The 14,863-nt window shown below is 45.3% G+C and overlaps 1 protein-coding gene across 13 annotated transcripts in view; it reads right to left on the bottom strand.

The window, feature by feature from the left end:
- Window positions 1-14,863, bottom strand: part of LOC144763708 (uncharacterized) — a 2,434,724-nt gene that overhangs the window by 2,252,560 nt on the left and 167,301 nt on the right. For all 13 annotated transcript variants that reach the window (XM_078649561.1, XM_078649562.1, XM_078649564.1 and 10 more), the window contains exon 2: window positions 9,368-9,451. In XM_078649561.1, coding sequence (XP_078505687.1) covers window positions 9,368-9,451 — 84 coding nt within the window. The remainder of the gene's footprint in view (window positions 1-9,367; window positions 9,452-14,863) is intronic.

Raw genomic sequence — 14,863 nt, 5'->3', positions numbered from 1 at the left:
ATTCAAGGTTTCCTTGAGAGACTTTGTTTCACCCAGCACGTTTTCTGATGATTGGGACTTTGAGACTGTTAATAATATGATGTCAGATTTAGATACGTCTGCTAAATTCACAAAACATGAACTCTTAGAAGGTTCATCAGATTATGCACAAATGTTTTGTTATAATCATTATGGTCATCATTATTTGCACAAAGCCGCAATCCCTAGAAATGTTTATAGTTTCAATCAATGGGAACATTGTCCAACGCCACCAAAAGGTAGCTTAAAAACATTCTATAACAAATTTCCATACTTCTCAGGTTTTAATACAACAAATCCGGAAACATTTTTCTTTAAAAATGTTAATAAGACAGGAATGAAAAGTATGTTGACTAATACTAAGCAAATTTATTCTGCAGCCTTTAATGCCCAGCTGTCCTCATTAGGTTTCGACTTTTGGAGAGACAACATAGAAACGAAAACTGTCTGGGGCTCAAGGGATTGGCAGGTTCAGGGGATAGAAGCTTTATTTTGAGCCTGCATTATCCTTGAACAAATAAGGTTTTTGAATGACACTGTTCAACAGACATCCTGCCATGGCCTGGCCAAGATAAAAGATTTAAACCAACCGTCTATACCTACGCCTACACCTGATGGCAAAAACACTTCAGAGGGAGGGGTCGACGTAAAAACTATCTTACTTAAAAACAGAACTGATCCTGATTGGAAAAAATGGTTAATCTGGCCCACAGACACGAATAACTGTCAAGATAGATTCCTGAACAAGAAACAAAGGTTTACAGTAACTAGGCCAGATCCAAGATATGTACAGAGACAACATCCAGGGATAGTAACAACATACAGTGTAGGAAAACTGTGACTTGAATGGCTACAAAAATCTACACTGAGAGAGGTTAAACAACACTTAACTTTACTTAAAGATGGCGTTGATTTGAGAGACTTCTTACTAGGGCCTCAAACACAACGTCATAAACGTTTCATATACGCTGGTATTTATACTGCTTATAATGAAGCATGGAAAGTCACGCAAATGTAAACTGTAGAACGAATACGAGAAATTGATCGTATTAATTTAGAGAAAGCACTCTCTGTAGTTGATAATGGGTTAACAACTCTGACATCCAGAATTTATTCTTTGGACAGCATTGTATCCTCTGCCATAGACATAATGGAAGAGGACTTGCTCATGTTACAACATGGACAGTCTCAATTGAGTTCTATAATGCTGCTAGGCTGGACGTTACAAAATCTTCGTTCAGGCTATGTGCCTTGGCGTCTAATCAACACCACGTCATTGTTTACTGGATTTAACCTTAAAGATACACAAATCTCTTTGGCACAAAGGGGAGCAAACTATACGGTGCTGAGCATAGAAAAACTGGAAAAATTACCATTGACTGTTTCTGAGAAACCAGCCATAGAATGGATAATACATGGCACCATTACGTTGCCAGTGACGATTTTCCAGTTTTAGTATTTGCTTGAAACACATACCAGCAGGCATGTATGAAAGGTTGGGTAAAGAATACATAAAGACAACCTGGGATTTACCATACACACACAAATGTGGAGTGGGGGAAAAGAAGTATTTCTTAGTGGTACACAATGTAACAGTGCACTAAGCTGTACACTTTTATGTCAGGGTATTAATTTACATGGAGCCTGTGATGGTTCTTCGACCAACTTATCCTGCCACCTGCAAGGTTCTCCGGCAGCAGTGATAGATCCAATTTTTAGGCAGCTTTCCAATGGGAGCTACATAATGTTGAATGATCACAGCTGTTGTGGAATGATGCCAGGAATTGCCTATCTCGTAACTGTGTCAGCCAGGGTCACTTGTTGTATGCCAGTATTGTTTCCTAAAGCTGAGACAGACGGGGAGTCGCCGTTATGGCCTTCACTTAACATCTCTTCTATTTGAATTGATACTTTAAGCAGAATGAAAGCCATTCTTTTACAAAAAACGGTGCCACTGACCTCGTCCGAAGAGACGTATGAACTACAAGTTGCAAGGTCCTCTGCAGAGATACATACATGCCCTTTCATCCACAAACTGTCCATACATTTCATGGAAATGTTAGGTTGTATCTTAAACATGTCTGATACCAGTGGTATTGTACATGTATTTAAGACAATTTTTTCAGGACTGTTAGCACCTTTTGAAACAGTCCTCAGCATTTTTCCAAACTTCGTGCAATCTGGGTGTCAGCAGCAGCGACGCCCAGATTACCATCGAGAACACTCTCCTGGCAATGAAGTGTTGTGAGCGCATGATACAGATCCTGGGCCTGGCTCGTCTAAGAGACCTGAATACCACATGGTTCCTATCATTCCGACCAATCTAGCAAGATTGCATCTTACCTGTTCTACGATGCCTGCTATGTGGAGAAGAATGCGTGTTGGACGTCTGTTTAACACTTCCATCAGCACTGCCAATGGATGTTGATGCTTTGCTTGATTTGGTAACGGCCCATACATCGTGTTGTCCCCAGCGGCTACCAATCCTGATGACGGCATTCATTGAGATCTCACAGACGCAATCTGCTGATGGTGAGATACGTGGATCCACAGGCACACAGGTACCACCTTCACCTACATCTCCGACGAACATTGCTAATGCGGCTAACGCTGACAGCGATGTTTCACATTTTTGGGCTATCGGTTTACTTAATGAAGTGGTACAACTTTCACCAACTATGGTAGACGATTTCTTTACCAGCTTAGAGGATTTAATGTTTTCTCCTACCAACGAGAATGACTTTTGAAGTAAGCACACAGCGTTCTATGGGACTCTGTATTCAACCTTCACTTTTCGAAACAGTACTTCCAACTTTAAGAACTCTATTTTTCAGCAATTAGACTTTTTCTAAAATTAAACTTTTTTTGGCACAAAGTAATCTGCTTAAAGTAGAACTATTCTTAGAGAACAAAAATTCTTTGAAACACTTCCAAAATGTCAATATTTAACCTTGTCCACAAACCAGAACAGTATATATTTTCTGTCATGGAATGGTCTCGACTTTTCTTCTGTATTTAAGAGCCATTTCATAAATGTTATATCATAACTCATTCTGATAAGCATTTTCCAATGTCACACTACATGTTTTGAATGAAAATATTGCTTTTTGAATACGTACATGTTTTGAATGAAAATATTGCTTTTTAAATACGTACAGCACTAATGCTCATTTTTCATGTACAACCATTTCGAATGCATTTTATGTATTTTGGGGGTGATTTTTACACATCATGCTTTAGATATGTTTAAAAATGCTTAGAATTTAGTAATATCGAACATAATAAAGTGGAGTGGGTGTTGTACGGTGTTTGTTTGGACCCTAGCGTAATTTACCGATTCATGCCCTTATATAGGTACAATTCACATTGCCCTTATATAGGCATAGAAATCACAGCCATTTTTAGACATAACCCATCCAGTCCAAATACAGGCATGGCTACTTCCACTAGTTCCAAAAAGCCACACGATTTCTTGGAAAACTCGGCTTCAGCAGTCAGGGACATCCCCCTTCTTGAATATTGATTTGTCCTCGAAATCATGGCGTTTTCAAAGAAGTACCATTCCCTTGGGATTCTTTGGTGACGTTATTATGTCCGACTTTACGTCACACCTGGCACCTTCAAGGTATAAATAAGCCTACACTTGCCCTTGCAAACACATGGTGGTATGGAGCAGTTCGACTATCTACTTGCCCGACGCAGCTCGCTACATCAAGTGCCGAAGGAAGCCGACCCTCCAGCTGACGCACTGACAGAGAAGCTGTCCTTTCTCTCGCTGAGAATCCAGCTCCAGTGTTTCCAAGCTCCCCTCGCGGGGTTTTGGGAAATCGAGTCCCGAGACAGAGATACCAGACCTCCTTCATTCTAAACCAAGGTACGGAGCTGATAAGACCCTAAGAGAAATCTTGGTTAGATTCTTGGCAAAGAAAAACTAAACCTATGCTACACCTCACTTACTTCTTCCCTCGTACTAGACTTAGGTTAGGTACATCTGGGTAGACGTCTTTTAGAAGCACCAGTTGAGTACTTTTTAGTCTTTGTTTTTTATGTATGTTATTTTATGGCTTAGAAACCATACCATGCTTTTACAGTATTATTTTATAATACTCTTCTTGCTGTACGCATTATACTTTACAGCCAGTATTACAATTGTAGCAGTTTATTTCTTCTGCATGAGAAAGAAGACTGTTCAATAAATACTTTTATTGAAAACGCCGTCTCTCTATTTCTCTGCACCTCTGATGAAACGAAGCACGCACGATCGACTGATTAAATATCTATCTATTGTTTCCACGACTCTGAAGATCAGTTTTATTCTTGGGGAAACAAAGTTCTCATGTTTATGCAGTTGTCAGAAACGAATCCCTTCTTGTTTATTCGAGAAAGTTTCTAGTGACCTCTGAGCTAGCTGGCACTCACAATTAAGTCTAATATATTCAATAGAGACCTAGTAGACATAAGTCCTACGTCAAATCTATAGGATATGTTATTCCAATGCGCAGAGCCTATCGGGAGTATAGGAACTACACTACAACCCTTGTAGCCGAAGCTGGACTCGGTCACTGAGGAGGTCAACCTGCTCAGAGCAGACTTTTGTAAGATGGCAGACAAGGTGACCTTGGCGGAATCCAACATTGATGGGTTACAATCAAAGACCAAATGCCTGGAGGAGCAGGTCTTGAAATTGACTAAGTACCAGACAGACATCCTGACCCAGCTAGATGACCAGGAAGGTAGAGCCCGAGCAACAACATCCGCGTGGTTGGTGTGCTGGAGGGCATGGAAGGGCTGTTGGTGGATCTCTTATTGGAGGACCTAATTTTGAATAAACTAAAGCCGAAATGTCTACGTTTTTCTCTATTGAGAGATCCCATCGTGCCTTGGGGCTGAGGCCTAAACCAGGGGCTCCCCCGCACCATAATAGAGCGCCTGCGCATATATAGAGACAGGGACACAATCCTACAAACGGCATGCCAGCTCGAAGATCAATAACATGGAAACGCTGCGACCTGATTATTTCCTGACTTCACGCTCCACATGATGTTGTTTCCAGCCAAGTTGAAAATAATCGCAGAGGGTAAGAACTTCTTCTTCAACGCGCCAGAAGAGGCGAGCGACTGGCTGGAAGGCTACAGAACGGTTGGGTGAAAAGGGGGCAAGTCCCAACAATACATCCCCAAGGAGCAAAATGGTGAGCAGAGAGGTGAAGAACAGGAAGTCGACAACCCGACACAGTGACATCGACCAGATAAGTGACCACCTCTGGGGTACCATGTTTGTAATTTGGGGAGCGGGTTTGCGGTGGATGGGGGGAACTCCATTAAGTTTGCTATTTAACTGAGGCGCTGGAGAGCAGCCGCAGAGACTATGTTGCAGGGACAGCCGACAGACATTGGACTAGAGACATACGTGCAGAGGGGCACCCATAAAGAGCACTGGGGCTTCGTTTATCCGAGTGTAATATGAGGTGACATGTGGGTGGAGGCAGGTGCCTACCCCACAGTATTTGTTACCATTACACAGTTCGGGCAACAGGCACTCTGCATGTTGGGGAGGTGGGAGGTTTTCTTTTCACTGAGAAAGGTTGCAGGGAGGGGGGAGTTGGGGAATTGTTTAATTTGTGTTCTTGTTTGTTCTGATGTTTCTAGCTCAAGACCAAAAGAAGGGAAATCTGCATGCACAGAGGGGAGGAGTGGGGGGGGGGATTGAGATGCGAACCAAATTTGTGTCACCATGGCTAGGATAAGGGAGAGTCCCACGCAGCTCAAGACCTGGACCTGGAATGTAAATGGTTTGGGGAATAAAATCAAACGCACGCTGGTCCTGGAACATTTCAAAAGACAAGCCCTGGATGTTGTAATGATACAGGAGACACACATTAAGAGGAACAAGTAGAAGGCGCTGAATCGCTTCGGCTATAGTCTGGTGGCCCAATCGGGGTACACATCAGACGCACAGGGGGTGGGGATCCTGATGTGGTCTGCCTGCCCGCTTATTGTGGAGCGGGTCTGGCCTGACGATGCTGGCTGTTGCGTGGCTGTTGCTGGGAGGTGGGAAGGACTGAGTATAAACTTCTGCTCATTCTATACTGATTGTCTTCCCAACGATCAGTAAAATTCTTATAGGGCTCCCGATGGGCACGCTTCTGGATGGAGGCGATGCAAAGGCAGTTTTGGATCCTGAGCTGGATCGCTCGAGTGCCTCGGTGGGACAGTGGGGTGAGAGGCTTATTCTCAGATTCCTTTCAGCTGTGGGTTTAGTAGACATATGGAGGGCGCACCACCCGTAACAGCAGCAGTAGACTTACTACTTAGTAAGTCACAGCTCGTTTTCGAGACTTGACGATTTAAATCGCACAGGGCGACAGGGTGGGAGAATGTTTCGGTATCCCAACATATGGCTCTGGCCATTTCAGACCACTCCCCAGTGTGTACCATGGTGCAGGGGCCATACGTCAATATGGGGGCATTCCCGAAGATATATCCGTGGAGATTGAGAGATCATGAGCTGAGGAATAAACTACGGGAGGGTACGAAGTGTTATTTTACGGGAGAATGTGGGCACGGTAGACTCCCACTGTACAGTATGGGAGGCATTTAAAACAGTGATTAGGGACCAAGCCCAGGCACTTATAGGAGGCCAAAAAAAGGAAGAAGCGAGGCACATAAAATCCTTAGAACAAGAAGTGCTTCATGCTGAGCAGAGGGCGACAGCGCAGGGAGACGCAGACCTACTTCATGGTATTTGCCGAGTGGTCTCTGTAGATGACAGGGAGGCGTTGGAGGCAGAGATTATGGAGGATGAATTGTCAACAGCATTGGGATCCTTAAAGGTGGGAAAGGCAGTTGGTCCTAATGGGTTACCCGTTGAGTTATTCAAGGGCTTGGCCTCTAGATTAGTGGCACCACTATGTAATATGTTGCAAGAGGCACAGGAAGAGGGACTGCTACGAGTCTATCAACGAGGCCCTAGCGAACAGACTGATACCGATCATCAGTAACTTAGTTCATAGGGACCAGTCGGGATTTATGCCCTATAGGAGCACCCGTCACTACCTGCCAAGGCTCTATGGAGTGCTGCACAGGACGCAAGACCCCTCTGGTCCGCAAATGGCGCTGATGGCGCTTGACGCATCCATGGCCTTCGACAGTATTGAATGGCCATACTTGTTTGCCGTGTTAACAAAGCTGGGTTTTGGCCCTAATTTTTGCAAGTGGGTGAGATTCCTTTAGCAAGAACCAATGGCCCAAGTGTGTGTCAATGCTGTGCTGTCACAGCAATTTCACTTACGGAGGGGTATGAGACGGGGTGCCCTCTGTCTCCCTTACTGTTTGCGTTGGCATTGGAGCCCTTGGTCATTGGATCAGGAGGGAAACTATGATTTGGGGGATTGAGGCACCAGGAGGCTGGGAGGATTGAACATTGTTGTATGCTGACAATATCTTGTTGTATCTAGCGAGGCCCCACTACTCAATTGCCAGAGTGCTTCAACTTTTTGACTTATTTGGGAGCTACTCCAGATATTCTATAATTTGGGCCAAATCAGTGGTGTTCCTGCTGGCGGCCCCCCGCATCACCTCCGAGAATGCTGGGGCGGTGTACGGCTCCTACCGTTAAAGAAGGTTTTAAATACTTGGGGATGCAGGTACAGCGTAATCTGCAGCTGTTTGTGGAAAGGAATCTTAGTCCCCAGTTGGAGTGACTTCATAGTGATGTGCAACACTGGGAACCCTACCATTGTCCCCAGTGTGAAAGGCGGCCCTTTTCAAGATGATGGCCTTACCGCGCTTGTTGTGCATTCTGCAGAACTCCCCTTGTCCGGTCCCGCCGACAGTTTTCAAAAAGATTGCCCAAGATACTCAGGAATTGCTGTGGAAGGCATGACTAGGATAGCTGCAGAGAGGGGTATATGATGGAGGCCTGGCTATACCAGATGTACGTCTCTACTATTGGGCATTTCAACTGCTAGTGGTAAATGACTGGGCATACTCGGATAGAGAGGAGCCAGCATATAAAGTAGACCGAGACACCATGCCTGCAGGGAAGTGTGAGCCACTGCTGTATTCGCGAAACAATGATACCAGTTGGCCCCCACATTCAGCTGTAGTTGCGACGTGCTGGAGAGAGGCAAATCAGGCCCTGGAGTTGCATAACAAACTGATCAGCAGAATGCTGTTGTGGTTTAGTGCAGGGTTTACAGGCTGGAAGAATATATAGACTTCGGGATGTCTGGAGGGAGGGAGCCCCACTTTCGTTTGAGGACTTACAGTGGGAGTTCGAGCTGGCTGAGACCCAGAGGTTTCATTACTTGAGACTTAGGCATGCCCTGTTGACTCAGTTAAAAGGTGACACTTCCCTTCCTGACTACTCCCCGCTGGAGGATACATTATTTATGGACCCTATTCCCGAGAAAGAAACTTCATTAATATATCGCAAACTCATAAACAACCCTCCTCACCCGCTGGCAGCCTTAAGAGTCACCTGGACGGACAACCTGGGCAGCATAGAAGATGAGGAGTGGCATGAGGCACTCCAGGGCTGGAGGGAAATATGAGTGCGCTTCAGACTGATCCAGCTCCAGATTTTGCTTCGCTCCTACTACCCTTTGACGCTTTCGTAGGATTGGTAGGGCGCCATCACCACAGTGCATTCGAGGTTGCCAGAGTGAGGGTACCTTTCTTCACATCCTATGAGAATGTCTTAAAATATCGCAGTTTTGGCGCAGGGTTACGGCAATCATGGCCAGGGTGGTGGGTACGGACATGCCCCTTGACGTAAAATGAGATCTGCTCATAATTAAGGAGAGACGGTTTGGCCAAAGTATGTCACCATATGGCCCACCCTGGCAGCGGGGATCGCGAATCGCACTATTGCTAAGGGGTGGGGGGGGTGAGGGGACGACACTTCCCCCTTCAGTGATAGAATGGGAAAAGGACATGGACTGGTGCCAGAGAGCAGAGGAAACAGTCTACAAAAGAAGAGGGTGCATTAATAAATGGGAGGTGTGGGCGCCATGGTGAGCTTACAGGGGGCACTGCAGGGCCCTGTGGAAGCCAGAGAGGCTGTAGCCGATTAAAGAATGATGCTTTTTATATGTTGATACTTCCTCGTTTGTATGATGGTTGCCGCCTCACCCTGTCATTTGACCTCCTAACCAATGTAAATAGATCCCCGATGTGCATGCTCTAGCAAATGCTATTGTACTGTCTATTGAGCTTTTCACAAAAAGAGTTATGAAAAATTAATTAAAAAAAGAAATCATGTCGGTAGCTGCATTGCACCGAAGAAACAAACAAACAAAGGATTGGGAAAGACTAAACACATATTCAACGGAAGGTGAGGTACTCACAGTGCTTTGTATTGTCAGGTTCACCTAGGCGAACGGTAACTGTCACTTTCATATCTGAATTGGCATCGGTGGAACTGGAGGAGTCTGAAAATTGCAAACAAAGACAACATACTCATTGTACAACGTATTCTAGTCAAAATTATGCTATTAAACCAGCTTAAATAAGTACTTTTTGCAACTTCGTTAATCAATTCACATTATGGGACTCATGCAACAAAAAGATGTTTCCGATTTTTATCAATAAAACAATCTTCATGTGAAGGCCAAAGTCTGAGACATGACCACTAAAGTTCAGAGAAGACGTGTTGCTTTTTTATGTTCCAGGGTTTTACACAGCTTTTCTATAATTACTGGTGTCACTTGAAAACACACACTACCTAGAGAGAAGTCTTCAGGCCTGCGTCCACTTAAAATTATTGTTTGAGACCTCTCAATTAAACAAGCATTGGAAATGCAACCTGTCTCACATTTGTTTGAGTTAGAGCTATTGCCATTGTAAATGGCAATGTATTTTTCTTATGTGTTATGGAGTGTATGTATGTGTTGAATAGTGTAACTATATGGGTTGGATTGGATTAGTTAGTTGTGTAATTGTGTGGTGTAGAATTGTGTGGAGTGGATTTGTGTAGTGGCATTATGTGGCATGGTGTGCTGTGGAAATATATGGTTAGCAATTATGTGTCATTCAGTGTAGTGGCATTATGGGATTGGGAGTGGGATTGTGTGTTTTGGAGTAGGTAAGTAGTTCAGTTTAATTAAGTGTTGTGCTGTTCAATTTTGCGGCACAATCTGGAATTGTGTGGTGTGGATTGGATATATGGTGTGTGTTGTGTAATTGTGTTGTTGAGTTGTATTCTGTGATTTGTTGTTAAATTATGTAGTGTGGACTGGAAATGTGTGGAGCGGAAATGTGCGGCATGCAACTGTGTGTATAGCTTTACGTTTCTGGTGACGGAAAAGAACAAATAGGTAGGAGCTAAGCATAAGATCTGTGTGTTTAAAAAAAAAGAAAAGAGTTGGAGCTATTGGCATTGTAGATGACCCTTACCTATGTGTTATGGATTGGAGTGGATTTCTGGGGTGCGTACCAATTATGTGCGTTGGATTGGACTTGTTAGTTGTGGTATTGTATGGTGTGAAACTGTGTGCTGTGGATTTGTGTAGTGGAATTAAGTGGTATAATGAGCAGTTGTATTATGTGGATGGTTGTTGAATTTGGGGGTCTCTAGTTGGCAGAGATAGGTACCTTTGACCAAATAGGGTCCCTTGCGTCTAGTCAGGGTAAGGGGCTACACTCCTAAAATAACCCCTGCTCACCCCCTTGGTAGCTTGGCAAGAGCAGGCAGGCTTATCTCAGAGGCAGTGTGTTAAGCATTTGTGAACACATACAGTAATACAGGGACAACACTACAGATGAACACCACACAGGTTGTATTGTAAGAATAATAATTTTTATATAGACTTAACACAAGACCAAACGACAAAAATCCACAATACTGTACTTAAAAATAGACTTTAAAATAGTATAAAATAGCTCAGTTCTTTCAAGTTGTAAATGCGACACTTTGCTCTCAATGTACCTTTGGATCCGTAACGCAATGAAAACAAAGGGGTCACAGGGAAGGTGATGCGTCGGTTCCTTACATGCAGGGGAGTGGATGCGTTTGTTCCTTACTGCTGTGCAGGGGAGTTGATGTCACTTTCTTACTGTGTGGGGAGGTGATGCGTCGGTTTCTTACTGCTCTCCGGTGCGATGCGACAAGATGGCACCTCGATGCGATACTCTTCTCCAGTGCGCTGCGATAAAATTGCGTCTTGGTTACGGTGCGACAATGTTGATGCAATGCATGCACGCCCGACGGCCGTGCGGCGTCCCGCTGATCTTTGGAGCCGCGACTGGCCCTGTGACGCACTTCTCCGGTGATGCGACAGCGACCTCTGCGACAGCGGCAAGATTCTCTGGTGATGCGCCGCGCTTTGGCGATGCAATGATGACATCGGCAGCGGCGGCTCGCTTCTTCGGCGATGCGGCGACAGCTGCTGCGGCGGCCACACGCTGCTCGTTGTTGCGTTGCGCTTCCAGCTCCCAGCAACACACAGTCTCTCAGAAGGCCCAGCGCCACAGCAGGCACTTCAATTCCCAGCAAGGGAACTCAGCGGGTGGAGCTGGTTGGTGAAGTCTGGTATCCCTGAGACTTCAGGCAGGAGGCAAGCTCTAGTTCAAACCCTTGGAGATTCTTCTTCAAGTTGATAAAAAGCACAATCAGTCCTTTTCTCCTTTCTTTGGAAATGAAGCAACCGCTGCAGGCCAACCCCCAAACACACAGTACAGGGGTAGTCTCCTCCTTCAGCTTCCTGGTTCTTCTCCTCAGCAAAGGTTCATCTTGATTCCCAGAAGTGATCTAAAGTTCTGGGGTCTGGGTCCCCTGTTTTATACATCAAAATCCTTTGTCTCTAAAGGCAGAGAGTGTTTGAACCTAACCCAAACCAGCTCTGGTCTGTCCTGGAGCACTTTGTTTACAGGACTCCTTCTCTTCCTTTGACAGTGTAGGCCAGGGACCTCAGACGCACCACAGGAGGTGGAGCCAGCATTGTGGAATGCAGGCACAGCCCTATCAGGTCCCAGGTGCTCCCCTCCCCCCACTCTACATGCAGATGGGTCTAATCAGCCCTGTCTCCTGAAATCCCCCAGCCCCTGTCACTCAAACTCCAGACAAGGAATACACAACCTAGCAGAAGCAGGCTTGGATAGTTAGGCAAGAAAATACCTACTTTTTAAAAGTGGTATTTTCAAACACAGAATGTTAAAATCAACTTCACTAAAATATATATTTTATCATTCTGAGTTCAGGCATACTAAACTCGAATTTCCATCTAGTTCCCTGAGTCAGTTAGGATTATAAAATGTTTTAATCAGATCCCCCATTCTGGCCTATGGGGAACAGGTAGCCTTGCAATAGTGAAAAATCAAAAATGGCTGTAATTCACTATTAGGACATGCCACACACATCAGGGCATGTCCTACCTTTTACCTACAATGCACCTGCCCTTGGGCCTACCTTAGGGGTGACTAATATGCATAAAGGGGAAGGTTCAGGGACTGGCAAGTCAACATGGCAGTACCAGACTGCACACAGGCTCTGCAATGGCAGACCTGAGACACACTTTACAAGCTGCTCCGGTGGGTGGCACAATCAGTGCTGCAAGACCACCAGCAGCATTTGATTTACAAGCCCTGGGCACATGCAGTGCACTGTACTAGGGTCTGACAAGTAAACCAAACAAGCCAATCATGGAGTCACTAATTCATACACCAATTTACCATAGGGAGCACTGGCACTGCCGCACTGAACAGCAGTGGCACAGTGCCCAAAAACATAAGAGGCAACAGCAAAGAAATGGAAGGGAGACCCACGCCAATGGTGCCAGGTCTAACAATGGTAATTATGTGTTTTGAGTGTAATGGCATTTTGTGGAATGGGACTGTGTCAGTATGGGGAATGGTATTTTGTGTTGTGGATTGTTATGTAGTGGAGTTTAAAGAAGACATTATGTACAATTAAATGACTTTAAAAAAAAGAATTATCAAAAAATGTCCTCTAGTTTTTTTGTCCTTGCAATGCTGGCAACCTCTTCCGGCCTGTTGTAATGCTTATTTATTATGGCTTTTTTGTTATGAATGAAGGTACATAAACAATAGGAGGGTGGAGATTGAGAACTAGTACCTGAATTACAACACGAGCAGCAGACGGGCACTTGGAGAGAATCAAAAGGTGCCAGATTTCGAGGGCACACTGAGGTGGTGCCAAGTAATGCTGAAGTGGGGCTGAGGTGGTGGTGTGCTGGTGCAGATGTGATACTTAGATGATGCTGATTGATACTCAGGTGGAGCTGAGTGATGCTGAGGTAGTAGTGTGCTGGTGATAACTAGGTGTTACTGAGGTGGTGCTGAGTGATGCGGTGGTGGTGCTGAGTGACGCTGAGTTACGCTGAGTTATGCTGAGGTGGTGGTGCTGCGCTGGTGCTGAGGTGGCGCTGTGTTGGGGGTGGTGCACTGATGCGAAAATGGTGCTAATGTTTATGATGTGCTGCGCTGATGCTGAGTTGGTAGTGAACTGATGAGGAGGTGATGCCGAGGTGATAATGAGGTGGTGCTGAGTGATGCCTAGGTGCTGGTTCATGCTAAGGTAGTGGTGCTGCATAGGTGCTCAGGTGGTGATGAGAGATGTTGAGTTGGTGCTATGCTGAGGTGAGGCTGCGCTGATGTTGAAGTGCTGAGTTACTGCTGAGGTGGGGCTGCTGTGGTGCTGAGGTGGTGCGGAGTCATGCTGAAGGTGGTGCTGCTGCACTGGTGCTCAGGTGGTGCTGCACTGATAAGGAGGTAGTGCTGTGCTGATGCTGGAATGGGCTGTGCTGGTGGTGGTGGTGGTGGTGTTCAGGTAGTGCTATGCTAATGCGAAGATGGTGATGTGCTGGTGCTGCACTGATGCTGAGGTGGTGCTGCACTGATGCTGCATTGGTGCGGCACTGGTGGTGGCTCACTGATGAGGAGGTGGTGCTGTGCTGAGTGATGCTGAGGAGGTGGTGAGTGATGCTGTGGTAGTGCTGAGTGATGCTGAGGTGGTGGTGATGCACTGGTTCTGAGGTGGTGCTGAGCTGGTGCGCAGGTGGTGCTGAGTGATGCTTAGTTAGTGCTGTGCTCAGGTGGTGGTGAGCTGATGCTGAAGTTAGGCTGCGTTGGGGGTGGTGCATTAATGCTAAGATAGTGCTGTGCTAAAACTAAGATGGTGCAGTGCGGATGTTAAGGTGGTGCTTCGCTGGTACTGGGCTGATGCTGAGTTGGTGCTGCACTGGTAGTGGTGCACTGAGGAGGAGGTTGTGCTGCACTGATGCGGAGGTGGTGCTGAGGTGATGTTGAAGTAAGGCTGAGTGTTGAGGATTCCTTCATCACCACCACCCTTTAACAGTGTTCCTTAAGGCTCCATAACCACTAATGTTCAGATGCATTTAATTAGTTATAAAGCGTCACTCATAACAGTTTAGGGTGTCAAAGCACTTTGCATAACACAAATTTACACAGAGGCAATCAATCATATGTGTATAAATTAGTGTAAAGGAAATGTTACATAAGACAGAGTCGTGTATATTGGTAGGCAGCATTGCTAAAGAGTGCTTAGGCCCCAGAAGCACAAACTCAGAAGTGAAAACAGCGCACCATACTTGGGGGTTCTCTTAAATAAAAAGAACCGATTTCTAACCAGATGAAACCTTTTTTGCAACATTGATATCTGCTCTAATCTATACTTTGCAGTGCCCTGCAGTTCTATGATGACAGTTATAAAATTACTTTTCTAGGTTCGGATTTTAACTTATAAGTTGCAAGTAACAGAAAAGCAGTAACCCACTGACCTATTTACATTTTATGCAGTTTGTGATCTGCATGGTACACTTTCTTTGTAGAATGAATATTAACCCTGTGCTACCTTGCAATGAGTC

The sequence above is a fragment of the Lissotriton helveticus genome, chromosome 6, assembly GCF_964261635.1.
Source record: "Lissotriton helveticus chromosome 6, aLisHel1.1, whole genome shotgun sequence".
NCBI lineage: Eukaryota > Metazoa > Chordata > Amphibia > Caudata > Salamandridae > Lissotriton > Lissotriton helveticus.
The sequence above is the reverse complement of the archived record's forward strand: the minus strand, read 5'-3'. Positions and strand labels throughout refer to the sequence as shown.